At 37.7% G+C, this 15246-nt stretch overlaps 2 protein-coding genes across 2 annotated transcripts in view; both read left to right on the top strand.

The window, feature by feature from the left end:
• The window catches only part of LOC120412873 (protein bric-a-brac 1-like), a 65882-nt gene that overhangs the window by 13699 nt on the left and 36937 nt on the right, over positions 1-15246 (top strand). The gene's annotated exons all lie outside the window — the stretch shown is intronic.
• LOC120412872 (uncharacterized) lies at positions 10974-13804 on the top strand. Its single transcript, XM_039573503.1, has 3 exons — positions 10974-11022; positions 11471-12496; positions 12564-13804. The coding sequence occupies exons 1-3, from the start codon at positions 10974-10976 to the stop codon at positions 13802-13804; spliced, it is 2316 nt and encodes a 771-aa protein (XP_039429437.1).

Raw genomic sequence — 15246 nt, forward strand, 5'->3', positions numbered from 1 at the left:
GGTGCTTTTCTTTTATAAAATATTTGTAAGCTCAAAATCTTATAAAAATCGAAAATTTATACCTAAAACGGTCCTTTTGTAAACAAAATTTGATGGTTTTCGAGTACAAATTGAATTTTGCCTTAAAAAAATATTTTTTGTTCGGATTTTCGATATTTTCAAAAAAAATGTAATTCCTTAACTAGCATCATCGCGCACTATGACTCAAAAGATTCATTTTTTCCCTAAATCATGTCAAATCAAATGTAAAATCTTCGTGTGGTATGGATATTAATCGGTATGTTACACACATAACCTGTTTGACAAAGAGCATGCTTAGATAATAATTTTGAAAAATAACGCTTAAGGACAATTTCAGCTCAAATCAGAAATTTTTCTGGTACTTTTGTACCCGACTCTCTCGGATTTCAATGAAACTTTGTAGACATGTTATACTATAACTATATAAGCCATTTTTTGTGTATATGGAGCCAATAGTACTCGAAAATAACATTTGAGGCGTAAGGTATTTAAATATTTTTGTATTTTGTAATTTAAAAATTACTGTATCTCGAAGCCATTGCATCGTATCAAAAAGTGGTCAAAGACAAACTGGTAGAAAATTGGACGGGCTTTCTGAAAAAAAAAATACACTGAAACAAAAATACACGCCAATTCTATGAGATTTTTCAGTTTTTAAGTTAAAAAGTTAAATTTGATGGTGATGTCACGATTTTTTTCGCTCAAATTTTTTGAAGAAATAGCCTTAAATTTTACAAAAAGACGAAAAATGCAGGATGCTATATCTCTCCTGAAAAAATACAAAAATCATTTACTACAACTGTTTTTTTTTTGAAAAGTGGTCTAAACGTCAAAATTTTTCAGAATCGATTTACATAATAGTCTCCATATTGACCATTGTCCTAAGTCCAATCCTTGGGAACATACAGCTGTTTTAAAAATAAAAATGTTGAAAAAAATAGTTTTTTGGTGGTTTTGGCAATTTTTATATGACAGACTTGGTTTTTCTGTCTCGTAAATATTTTTACCAGAAAGCTCGTCCCATTTCCCATAAGTTTGCCTATGACAGCTCTTCAATTTGACTTGTCTTATTATTTACGTAAGCTTATTTACTATAAAGGTTTCTGCCACACTTAAAAAAAATATTCTATTTACAGTTATGAGCAGTGTAATTTAACTTATATCTGTAAGCCCATACATTCAATTGAAATGATGTCAAAGACAAACTTTTAGGAAATTAGACGAGCTTTCCAGTTAAAAAAATTTATGAGACAGAAAAACCAAGTCTGTCATATAAAAATTGCCAAAAACCACAAAAAAACATTTTTTTCAACTTTTTTTTTAAGCCGCTGTATCTTCTCAAGGATTGGACTTATAACAATAGTCTTAATGGAGATTTTTATGTAAATCGATTCTGAATTTTTTTTACGTTTAGACCGCTTTTCAATAAAACAATTGTAGTAAATGATTTTTGTATTTTTTTAGGAGAGACATACCATCCTGCATTTTTCGTGAGTCTTTTTTCTAACATTTAAGGCTACTTCCTCAAAAATTTTGAGCGAAAAAAAATCGTGACATCACCATCAAATTTAACTTTTAAACATAAAAACTGAAAAATCTCATAGAAGTGGCTTGTTTTTTTGTTTCAGTGTATTTTTGTTCAGAAAGCCCGTCCAATTTCCTACAAGTTCGTCTTTGGCCACTTTTTGATACGACGCAACGGCTTCGAGATACAGTAATTTTTAAATTGTAAAATATAAAAATATTTAAATACCTTACGCCCTTCTCAAATGTTATTTTTCAGTTGGTCAAACTGAAAACGTACCAAAATCGTGCGTTTAAATTTCTATGTTCAAGGTTTCGATTTGTTTTATCGTTTAAGGATTTTAAACCGATTTCGAACAAACTAACTTAACTCCACGGTTCCAAATTAGACTACCCGTGATTTTTTTTTCCGGCCCCGCGCACAGAAGCGTTCTTCATCCTGGCGGGGTAAATTGATGTCAGAAGTTCACTTTTTACTATATCCAGAGGTACCTTCTCCCCCGCTGGCCATCGTGGTGCCGGTCGAGCGACGTCCCGGGTGGATAGATTACCCACCAGATCCCGGGGACTTGCTGTCCTCCGTGTTGTTTGCCATTGCAATTTTATATATTAACATGCAGGCCAAGCTGGTCCCGTCCCCGCGGAAAGCCTTCGAAGATCAGCAGTGGCCGTTTGGTCGGAGGAATTTGACAGGGGGGCTGTGGTTTTGTGTGCCCACCAATTTTGACGCGCAATCCCCGCGCCGTTCAACCCGAAAATAGCCAACTCTGCTGGCTTGTCCCGATGCCACTTCAACAATGTTTGGTGGTCTTTTGGAGGGAACGCCTGGGAAAAATTTGTTTGTTGATTAAAGTTAAAAGTTTGACTTGAATAATTTTTTACATGAAATTTCAGAAAACTAAAATCGAATTTTTAATTTAGTTTTTTTTTCTGAATTATTCCTACTTTGCCCCAATCATCTTCCCATACTTTTTTCCCCCACGTGGTCACGTGGGTCCACCACACCCACGTTGGATGCGTGCTGCACCAAGAGGGGGGCCCCATTTCATCCTCCCAGTTGCATCCCAGCAATTGCATCACACCGAAGTTTTTTTTTCGCGGAATGGTTCATTCGATGGAGAAAGACGGACCCGAATTAAGTGCGGGAATTCGGTGCACTTTATTTTCGCGCCGTGATTTGGAGTTCGTGGAGTGCGCGGCGCGGTGTTTGTTTGCTGTGCACTTATTCGGCAATCACATGGCCCCCCACTCCACGTGGTCAAGCCGCACACACACACACACACACACACACACACGAAAAAAAAGGTGCATGTTTTCGAGGATCAACTGAGGCTGTGGCATGCTGGTTGACTCTGCACGGGAACGGACCGGACTCTGTTGACCGCGAACGGCACGTACTTTTTTGTGCAATTTTATGACAATTGATTTTTCATGCAATCTGATACGATAATTCTTTCAGTGGATTATGATCCGTATCAATTACAGCAAATGATGGACGTATGTGTGTGGCTTTTAGTGGGGGGCTATTTCGGGTTTTTGGGGCAGGAAGCTTTTTTGTGCATGTGTGGAAATGAATTACATAACGCCAAACAGTTTCATCTAGTGACTTTATTTTAAGATTTTTTTTTGCTTCCAACTATAATAATTAACAAATAATTCGAAATACCTTGCCTCTCGACGAAATATATATAGTCTCGACTGTTTTTTTTTACAATTCTTGTTCATTTTGCCCCGATTTGCAATTGATGAGTTCTTGAAACTATTGTACTTTTGAGCATGAGCCTGGTTGACTGCAAATGAGCTGCTGCTTCGTTATTGGCAGATCAGGTGAAGTTAAACAATTAATCGAAAATGATCAGTGGGAGCCAACCATCCGTTCACTGTTTAACCCCTGAAGACCCCGACTTTACTCGTCAATACCCAAGAAGCCTGCAGTTCAACAAAAGGGAGGAATGTAAGTCCGATAGTTGAAGCTGCAGACTCATCAAGCACACAGCTTTTCGCTTTATACCTGTTGACACCGCATGAGACTCGGGATATTTTTTTTTAAGTTAGTAGTTAGATGCCTCCCGAGCTCCGATGCTATGGGGATGATTTTCATAATAAACTCGTCGGCGAGCCCTCCGAGCTCCGATGCTATGGGAAGGTCTTTCGCATCAAAACATAGTTCTTTCTCGCGCATAGTTCTTTCATAATAATTGGCACGACGATTACCCGGACGACTAAAACCGACAGCGAGCCTTTCGATCAACGATGACATAGGAAGGACTTTTTTGATTATACCAAACAATTAGCATTACAATCAGCCAACAACATAATCCTGTTCGACTTCCGCGCGATTCAACTTTCCACAACCGACTGAAGCAGCAAAACAATCAACACTAATAACCCACCAAAATGACCCGAAAAACACGAATAATCCTGTTCGGCGTCCACGCGTTCCAACTTTTCACAACCGACTCTGAAACTATTGTTCTTTTATCCTAATGAAACCTCTTTAAAAAAAATCAATTTCCTGAGGTTTGAATATATCTGGAGTTTTTTTTTAAAGGTCCCATAAACCAAACTTTCAGTTTTTGCTTTTTGGGTGTTTTTTTTTAATATCCCTGACTCAAGGCGGTATCAAAAACACCCAAAATGCAAAAACTGGAAATTTGGTTTATTGGACCTTTTAAAAAAAAAAAAACTACAGATACATATCTTCTATTGAAAATTGATAATTATTACACAAACCAAATGTTGATTAGCAGTATTCAAATTATGTGTAAGGATTGATTTGGAGAACAATATGAAATTAAAAGATTGCATGTAATGGAGTACCCGATTCGAATGGTAGAAATGACAGTTCTCCCATAAGGAATACATTGTAGAAAAAAGCAAAAACTGCTCGAATGGAAATGCTCCATTTTCAAAACTTGTTTTCATTGTTTTGTCATGAGTCATGGGGACTCTGGAAAAGCTATAAATATATGACATATTCAATGTATTATTCACCATTGCAGTTGTTTGCAATCATTTTCATTTTAGTGATTTTGGTGATTTTTTGCGGTTTTGGTGATTTTGGTCATTATGGTCATTATGGCCATTATGATCATTTTTGTAATTTTGGTAATTCTGTTCATTTTGGTGGTTTTAGTTAATTTTTGTCATTTTAGAGATTTTAGTGATTCAGGTGATTTTCGTGATTTTGGTTATAGAGGATTTGCAGCAAAGCTAAAAGACACATGTCGCCACCTATAAACAAATAGCGCAAACCTATTTTTTCCTTCATAATCAACATTTTTATAAAATTTATGCCAGATTCCGATGAGAAAAATTATTTCCAACAATTTGGTGTACTTTCCAATATTTGTTTGATTTTTCTATTAGAAAACTGTAAATTTAGAAAAAGATAGTAATTTGGACTATTTGGCCACAAAGTCTGTCAAAAATCAATAAAAATTGTTGAATAAACGTTAACACATCTGTTATCAACTATATAAATGATTATTTCATTGATATATACGGGGAAACTCATTTTTTCGTGTCCCAAAACATGTTTTTTGAAGAAAAAGTTCACAAATTTTTGCGCGCCCAAATATTGATGTTAATTATTTTAAAGCAAACAAGTTTTCTCGTCTTTTGCAACCAGTTTCATTAAGATTGATGCAGGGAATCTTGAGAAATAAGCAATTTTGTTCTTCAATTCAGCAGAAAGGAATACGATTTTTGGCAAGTAACCTCATTTTGGCGCCACCTACATTTGAAACAAAGTCGCGCTGCAAAACCACAATTATGGTTATTTTGGTTAGTTTGGTGATTTTGGTGATTCAGTAGATTTTGTTGATTTCGGTGGTTTTGGTTATTTTGATGATTTCGGCGATTTTTGTGATTTTCTCGATTTAGGTGATTTTGGCGGTTTTGGTTATTTTGATTATTTTGGTGATTTCGGTGATTTTGGTGACTTAGGTGATTTAGGTAATTTATGTGATTTTGGTTATTTTGGTGATTTAGTTGATTTTCGTGATTTTGGTGATTTCGGTGGTTTTGGTTATTTTGGTGATTTCGGTGATTTTTGTGATTTTCTTGATTTAGGTGATTTTGGTGGTTTTGGTTATTTTGGTGATATCGGTGATTTTGGTGTTTTAATGATTTTGATGATTTTAGTGATTTTGGTTATTTTTGTCATTTTGGTGTTTCTTTAAATCTCTGGGATTCCCTATGAATATATGACATTTTTATATAAATGTCAAATAAATGCCATATATATATACTCTAGATATCTAGAGTATTTTTTCAAAACAGCCAATGTGCCATGGGTTCCCTATGTTCATAGGACCTTCTCAAAAAGTAAGCGAGATATTAACTTTTTCTTAACAGTTTGTGATTTGCAATCATTCTTGGAGTAAGAAATATCTATTATTTGAGGTTCTGGAAAAGTTAAAAATTCGAAATTGCGATTTAAGTGGCAATGCAGATCATTGATTTTCTTTTTTTTCTGTTGATTGAAGTTTTAATGTTTTAAAGCCCTAGATTATTGATCGTGATTATTGATTTTATATGGTTAAAAGATAATTAAAAAAAAATTGCTAAAATAATGTTTAAATGAATACATTTGTTTTGCCTTCCTCACTGAGCCACTGGCCATAAACCTGGTCTAAAAATGAACTTTTTGTTAAAAACCCTCCTACATGTATACCTATCGACTCAGAATCACTGTTATTTAGAACTGGATAAACTAATTACAGGGAGAATATGAATTTGCACAAGAATCTCGAAATATTTTGATTAGGTATTCAAATGATGATGAGAATTTCAAAAAAAATCTTCTGGAAAAAAACCCTCTATTTGGAACGCATTCGTCTACGGCTTGAAAGACATTTGAAAACATTAATTAGGCTTCATAAAAGATATTCCTTTAGGCCAATAACGGATCAAAACTAGAAATAATAAACAAAAAAAAAAGTTATTTTATTTTTCTAAATCAAAACACCACCTCTTTCCCAGCATTCCCAGCTGCAACAAGTTATAATTTTATCAGCCGTAGAAAAAATAGGGGGATTGAGTGATTGAAATATCCACCGAAAATCGCCTAAAACGTCGAGGTGTCTCGAAATTTGCCCGCCAGCCATGGCAGCGATGTGCAACGTCTTGCGGTTGCACTCACCGTTTTCCCCTAATGGGCTCTCCTCCACCCCTTTCTGGAGTGCGTAACTGCGGTAGCCAACCGTATTCCCCCTTAATTTCCCCCTGTCGAGGAAAGTCGGCCGAAAAAGGGCCACGAGAAACCGGTTTGACTGTGCCGGCCCCCCTGCGGCACCCAAAGCAAGCCGTGGTTTCGATTTTTTGCGATTATCACATTTTCGGTATATAATAATAAATTTATCAAAAACTCAAGAATGCCCGCCGGTTGCTGGAAACTGCCGAAAAGCGGGCGCGGCGTCGATTTTGAAGCAACTCGGCGCAGAAAAACTGGTCTGGCGTTCGAGGAGGTGAGGCTGGCGGTTGAAATTGATTTCATTTTTTGATATAAATACGAAGCACTGTTATTATGTGTGATGTGGCGCAGAATGATGCTTCTGGTGTTTAGCACTGGAGTGAGGATTTGTTGAAGCTGTTAAATGTTTTGGGGTATCAAGTATCGAACTTTGAAAAATGGAATGAAAAAAATCACTTCATTGTTTGTTGCAACATCGGATTTGAAATCAAAAAGTATTTTACAGATTTTTGGATGAAGTGCCAAAAGGTTAAGCCAAACAAAATTAGATTTTTTAGATTTTTTTGCATACACAGAAAAAAAAGTTGAATTTTGGAATGTTGAAAATTTGGTAGGCTGAATATTACCTCTTTATTTGTGTAATATTACATAAAAAATGTGTAAAAATGTGAACCTGATGAATATTCATCAAAAACTGATGAAAATTCATCATTTTCTGGGGTAAAATTAATCATATTTTTTGCCACAAAATCTGTCACCATTTCCTGATGAATATTACCATCATTTTTTTTTCTGTGTATTTTGCATATTTTTTCCATAGTATTGATGGTTGCCGATGATTGCAAAAACTTGTTTCGATAAGTTCAGAAAACTTCTTATAAATTTGTCTATGAAACTTCGTAGATTGAACCTCTGATTAAATACAGCCACAAAATGAAAAAGTTATATGAATAATTTGGTATATTGGTTATCATACTAGTACAGTCATCCCACAAATTCGGAACACTTTTGTGGTAACTTGTTAATAGGATGCAAAATGCAACTTTTCTATCGGCTCTGCTTTTTTAAGGACCTTTATTTGGACATAATCTAGCTATTTCACTAGAAAAAGTAGTAATTTTTGAACAAAAAACTTCATTTCAAGACTATTTCATCCAGAGCAAATTGCCTGTTCCATGATTGTGGGATGTTATTGTGCCTCCCACAATTGTGGAACACCTGAATTTTACTGATATTTTCACAAAAAAGTCATCAGACCATTCATAAAACATCACAAAGCTTGAGTTTTATTGGTTTCAGAGCGTGAAGTAATTTTTTGTAAAAAAATATTTACCCCTGGAGAGAAATAAAAGTTTGTTTACATCGTAGGAAAAAAGTGTTCCGAATTTGTGGATTTCAAGGGTCAATGTTTTTTTTTTTTAAACTCGATATAAAACGTACAAATGTGCAGCCGGTCTATACATCAACCGAAAGAACTCAAGAAAAGCTTTCACATGAAGGTTAAAGCAAATCATTATGCTCAATTATCGATTTTCTATGATTTGTTGAACATTGGCATATCTGTAAACTGTTCCGAATATGAGGGATGACTGTAGCACAGGGGTGCCCAACCTTTTAGCCTTGCGGGACAGATCTGATTTTTCTAAAACAGTGGCGGGCCGGAACTAATATTTGATAAAAGTTGAAAAAAAAAAGATTTTTAACCATTGGGTTCTTTTAAAGAAAATAAATAGAAGAACTAGTGCTGCAAATAGGATTCATATATCTTGATTTAAAGAATGAAAAACAAAGATAACTTTCAAAAATGTGTTTATTTAACTTATTTCAATTTTTGTTTGTTTAAAATTGAATGGTATAATTAAATGCCTTGATATAATATTAAAAAAAAAACATTCTAATTTTTATGGTCGTTGCAATTTTTGTTAGTTCAATTTCCTCAACACTACAATATAAAAAAAATAGTGAGACATAGTAAAATCTATTCAACCAAAATTTTGATTCGAATATCCTTAACAAAAAAAAAAAAATTTCGCGTTGTTGTGCACCTTAATTCAAATAAAAAAAAAATTGAATGATTAAAAAAAAAACACAAATTTAAAAAAGTATAAAAATAAATCTATATATATAAAAAAAAATTCGACTGTTTAGTTCGAACGCGAATCAATTCAACACGGAACGTCGGATCGAGGTGCTCTTTGTTGCGTTGGGTTCGTATAAGTCCAAGGAAGGTATTTACGCCAAAAAGTTACAACTTTGGCCACTCTGGAACCGATTCCGGAAAACCTGCAGATTCTATGGGAAAAGTTACGTAAAATCAAATTTAGATCATAGGAGGCTCAAGAAGCAAAAAAGTAAAAAAAACGTCAACAAACGAAAAAAAGGCAGAACAAAGTTTGTCGGGTAAGGCTTGTGATTTTATTTTTTTTTACTTTTTTAAATTTGTGTTTTTTTAAACCATTTTAAACATTTTTTTCGCTATTTTTCGAAATCCAAAGCTCATCAAAATATATTTTTTGCTCCCTAATTGCTTGACTCATTTTGAGACATTTTTAAATATTCAGTATGAATAATTTGCATTTTAAAGCTTTTCTCAAACTGAAAAGTTGTTCTGGAAAATACATTAGTTTTGGCTTACATATTTATTTAAAACATAGAAAATAGAAAACAACTTCAATTTAAAAAAAACACAGTTAAAACTGAAAAATATTTAAATTTAGTGTCTTTTTGTACATTTTTAGACAACAATCCAAGTTTTTTCATAAATTTCACAATTTTACGAAATGGACAAGTTTTCAGTTTAATAATAACAATAAAGAAATTATAAGGATTAAATTCAAACATGAAGAATGTTGTATAAATATGTTAAAATTTGATCTCAAGCTTATTTTGTTTATTTCAGACAATCATTTTTTTTTATTTAATATTTCATGAACAGCCTTAAGGACCGTTCATAGAACTATTTTGAAAAGCCGTCGCGGGCCGGATGAAATGGCTTCACGGGCCGGATCCGGCCCGCGGGCCGGACGTTGGGCAGGCCTGTGTAGCACCAAATTTTCAAATGATTATATTTTTGCAACTATTGACCCAATTTTCAATGTCAAAAAATTAGACATCCGTGAAATTTTCTGATCTTTCCGATGAGGGTGAGTTTTCAAAAAGACGTAAGAGCCACCGTGACCTCCAGTACTAATGTTCGTTTTTCTCCAAATTGAAACAATATTTCATTTGTTTTAAGTTTAGGGCGATTGAAGGACGTGTAGATTAACAATCTCAAGCATTTTTAAAATTATTTTTTCGTAAGTAGGTTGAATACCGATGCAGAAAGGTATTTGTTTACCAATGGTCCTTACGTCTTTTTGAAAACTAATCCGAGATTTATTTTTTAAACTCAAGACTCAAAATCGCCCTTTTCAAGGCCCAATTTGACATCTCGAAATCAAAAATAATTATTTTTGGGTCTTTACAAATGTTGAGTATGACATGAGTAAATTGAAAGATTTCAAAAATATGCTCATTCTTTAAAAATTAGTTCTCCTGTCAAAATCAAGATTTTTTCTACAGGTGGTAGAGGACGTTCCAATGCATCTTCTAAAACTTTAAAGTCATTAAGAGCGAGTCCACGAACAGGGCATACCCCTTTGTATGGGACGTCGTTTGGACCTCACCGATCTGCCTGAAATTTTCAAGGGTTGTTTGTACATATAAAACTAGCATCTGGCCAAAATATGAGCACTCTAGGTCAACGGGAAGTGGGGCAAATCGAGACACAAAGATTGAAGGTTCAAAAACGTCAAAAATCTTAAAAAGGCTATAACTTAGGCAAAATTCAAAACTCAAAATCCATCTGAAAGGGCTTCAAAAATGCGAGGGAGTTTTTGTCATTTTTGTGAAAAAACAGCATAATTTTGAAACTCAATATAATTTTGCCTAAGTTACAGCCTTTTAAAGATTTTAGACGTTATTGAACCTTCAAACTTTGTGTCCCGATTAGCCCTACTTCCCGTTGACCTAGAGTGCTCATATTTTGGCCAGAGGCTAGTTTTATATGTACATACAACCCTTGAAAATTTCAGGCAGATCGGTGAGGTCCAAACGACGTCCCATACAAAGGGGTATGCCCTGTTCGTGGACTCGCTCTTAATGACTTTAAAGTTTTAGAAGATGCATTGGAACGTCCTCTACCACCTGTAGAAAAAATCTTGATTTTGACAGGAGAACTAATTTTTAAAGAATGGTCAGCGAACGACTGGACAACGCGTACCATAGGTACATTATGTACCGTAGGTATAAAATAGACCCACCAAGTGGTCCTTTAGCCTCTTGTCCTGTAACTCCGATACCCTGGCCTCCCCGCGGTGCTGGCCGGGATACTAGTAACCATTGCAGAGATCGGGTAACCAACCCCCGGTGGAAACTTTGGTAGTATGCTGACAGGGTAAGGGGGGCTCCACCCTCTTCGGAGGGTGCAGCTGTACCGTTAGGCTTCGAGACAAAAGCCCCCGTTACGGTGTCGAGAGAAAACCGCAGCTGGGTCCCGGAAGCTGCAAGGTGGCAGCCCCACCCCGAGACTAGGTATTCGCAGCCCTGGTTAGGCGGCATACCGAAGTAAATCACCAACTCAGAAAAACGAAAGAAGAAATTCAGGACGGATTAATCGGCATCAGACCAGGCGATGTAAAAAGGACAACGATTGGAAACTCGGTACTTGGAACGTTCGAACTCTCCAAGATCCTGCACGTGCTGGCCTTCTTGCCCGGGAGCTGCACAAGCTGAACGTGCATGTGGCCGCCATCCAGGAAGTGCGATGGCCCGGTCATGGAGAGCGAGAATTCACGGCGGTGGACCCCATCGCCAACACCTCTTTCAAGTACCACATCTACTACAGTGGCGGCGAAAAGGCGATGCACGGAGTCGGTTTCGTAGTGATTGGGGATCAGAAGAACCGAGTCATCAAGTGGAAGGTGGTGAATGACCGGATCTGCGTGTTGAGAATAAAGGGCAAATTCTTCAACTACAGCCTGATCAACATCTACGCTCCGACGAACGACAAGCCCGATGACGAGAAAGACGCTTTCTACGAGCGTCTGGACAAGACCTATGGAGAGTGCCCAAGACACGACGTGAAGATAGTCATCGGAGACGCAAACGCGCAGGTCGGAAGGGAAGCCTTCTTCCATCCTGTCATCGGCAAGGAGAGCCTTCATCCTCGCACGAATGACAACGGCCTACGTTTGGTCAATTTCGCCGCAGCCAGAGGAATGGCTATCTGTAGCACCTTCTTTGCGCGCATGAACATTCGGAAGCACACCTGGCGACACCCGAATGGCGAATCGTGCACACAAATCGATCACGTTTTGGTGGATGGTCGACACTTCTCGGACGTGATGGACGTCCGATCGTACAGAGGACCGAACATCGACTCTGATCACTTCCTGGTAGCGTGTAAAATCCGAGCTAGGCTGTCGAACGTGCTGACCCCGCGGACTGCGAGGGTAGCGCGGTTGAACGTCCAGCGCCTCGCGAGCAGCGACGTTGCTGCAGAGTACAGTCGGAAGCTTGACGAGCGGATCAACGAGGACGCGCCTACGGGTAACCTGGACGAGCAATGGGGAGCCCTCCAGAGCATCGTCAACACAACGGCTACCGAAGTGTTCGGCACGACCAGAGGACGCAAACCCAAAGGGTGGTTCGATGCGGAGTGCCAGCGAGTGACGGACGAGAAGAACGAGGCCAGGAAGCGTATGCTCGTTAAGGGTACGCGCCGAAACTGTGAGCGATACAGTGAGTTGCGAAGAGCAGAGAAACGACCACCGCCGAAAAGAACGGGAGTACGACGAAACGGTACTTGCCGAAGCGGAAGCACAGTACAACGCGAACGATAAGCGGAGGTTTTACGCAACTGTCAACGGTGTAAGAAGGAAAACCACGCCTTCCCCTGTGATGTGCAACGACACGGAAGGCAACCTGTTGACAGACAAGACTGCGGTGGCGGCTAGGTGGAAGGAGCACTTCCAGCAGCTGTTGAACGGTGAGGCACGAGAGGGAATCGTCGAGGACAGGATACACGTTGAGGAAGATGGAAAAGCTGTGGACCCGCCTACGTTGGAGGAAGTAGCTAAGGCTGTTAAAGAGCTCAAGAACGGGAAATCCGCGGGAAAGGACGGACTTCCGGCCGAACTTTTCAAGCACGGGGGTACGCGGATGACCGAGATTCTGCACCAAATCATCCTACGCATTTGGTGCGAAGAACAGCTTCCGACCGACTGGTTAGACGGGCTCGTCACCCCAATCTACAAGAAAGGGCAAAGACTCGATTGTGCCAACTATCGAGGCATCACAATCCTCAACGCAGCGTACAAAGTACTCTCCCGCATCCTGTGGAGCAAGCTGAGACCGATGACCGAGACCTTTGTCGGCGAATACCAGTGCGGTTTTCGAGCGGTTCGGTCAACGACGGATAAGATGTTCACTCTGCGACAAATCCTCGACAAGTTCCGGGAGTACAACCTGCAAACACACCATTTGTTCATCGACTTCAAAGCGGCGTACGATTCGGTCAAAAGAAACAAACTTTGGAAGATTATGGTAGAACACGGCTTTCCGGCGAAGCTTATAAGACTGATTCGTGCAACGCTCGACGGAGCAAAATCAAGCGTGCGAATAGCCAACGAGACATCTGAAGCTTTCGTTACGTTGGATGGATTGAAGCAGGGCGATGCTCTCTCGAACTTACTGTTCATCATAGCGTTGGAGGGTGCTGCGCGAAGGGCAGGCGTGCAAAGAAACGGAACACTCATCACTAAATCGCACATGCTGCTTGGATACGCTGACGACATCGACATCATTGGTATCGACCGTCGTTCAGTGGAGGAGGCGTTCGTCCCTTTCAAGCGGGAAGCTGCGAAGATCGGACTGACCATTAACACTGCCATGACCAAGTATCTGGTTGCTGGCAGAGCGCGTGGCAGTGCAGGTGATGGTGTTTCGGAGGTGGAAATAGATGGAGAAAGATATGAGGTGGTGGATGAATTTGTATATCTTGGTACACTCGTGACGTCCTGAGCTTAGGACTCTGAGTCAAATATGAGCAAAATCGGTCATCATTTACCCAATGATACTCCGAGGTGAAGTTTGTATGGGAAAAATCGAAAAAATGTTTGAAAAACCCAATTTTTTTACGGTTTGGTCTCAGTGTACGCTACTTCCATCAAATTATTTCCAAAAGTGAGATTCCTATTGGAAATTTAATGCTCTACAACTTTGTAGAACATTCCAAAGCTGCATCGAATCGAATCAAATTTTTGTATTTTTTAATCCGGCTGAAACTTTTTTGGTGCCTTCGGTATGCCCAAAGAAGCCATTTTGCATCATTAGTTTGTCCATATAATTTTCCATATAAATTTGGCAGCTGTCCATACAAAAATGATATGTGAAAATTCAAAAATCTGTATCTTTTGAAGGAATTTTTTGATCGATTTGGTGTCTTCGGCAAAGTTGTAGGTATGGATATGGACTACACTGAAAAAAAATGATACACGGTTAAAAAAATTGGTGATTTTTAATTTAACTTTTTGTCACTAAAACTTTATTTGCAAAAAACACTATTTAATTTTTTTTTTATTTTTTGATATATTTTAGAGGACATAAAATGCCAACTTTTCAGAAATTTCCAGAATGGGCAAAAAATCTTTGACCAAGTTATGATTTTTTGAATCAATACTGATTTTTTCAAAAAATCGAAATATTGGTCGCAAAATTTTTTCAACTTCATTTTTCGATGTAAAATCGAATTTGCAATCAAAAAGTACTGAAGTCAATTTTTGATAAACTGCACCGTTTTCAAGTTATAACCATTTTTAGGTAACTTTTTTGAAAAAAAGTTGCAGTTTTTCATTTTTTAAAAATAGTGCCAATGTTTGCCCACCTTTGAAAAAAATATTTTTGAAAAGCTGAGAAAATTCTCTATATTTTGCTTTCTCGAACTTTGTTGATACGGCCCATAGTTGCTGAGATATTGCCATGCAAACGTTAAAAAACAGGAAAATTCATGTTTTCTAAGTCTCACCCAAACAACCCACCATTTTCTCATGTCGATATCTCAGCAACTATAAATCCAATTTCAATGTTAAAACATAAAACATTCGTGAAATTTTTCGATCTTTTCGGAAAAAATACTTTCAAAAATTTTAAATCAGGACTAACATTTCAAACGGGCCAAACATTCAATATTACGCCCATTTAAAATGTTAGTCTTGATTTAAAATTTTTGAAAATATTTTTTTCGGAAAGATCGGAAAATTTCACAAATGTTTCATGTTTTAACGTTGTAAATCGGATTTATAGTTGCTGAGATATCGACAATAGAAAATGTTGGATTGTTTGGGTGAGACTTAGAAAACATGAATTTTCCTGTTTTTTTAACGTTTGCATGGCAATATCTCAGCAACTATGGGTCGTATCAACAAAGTTCGAGAAAGCAAAATATAGAGAATTTTCTCAGCTCT

The sequence above is a fragment of the Culex pipiens genome, chromosome 3 (genome assembly GCF_016801865.2).
Source record: "Culex pipiens pallens isolate TS chromosome 3, TS_CPP_V2, whole genome shotgun sequence".
In the NCBI taxonomy this organism is placed as follows: domain Eukaryota; kingdom Metazoa; phylum Arthropoda; class Insecta; order Diptera; family Culicidae; genus Culex; species Culex pipiens.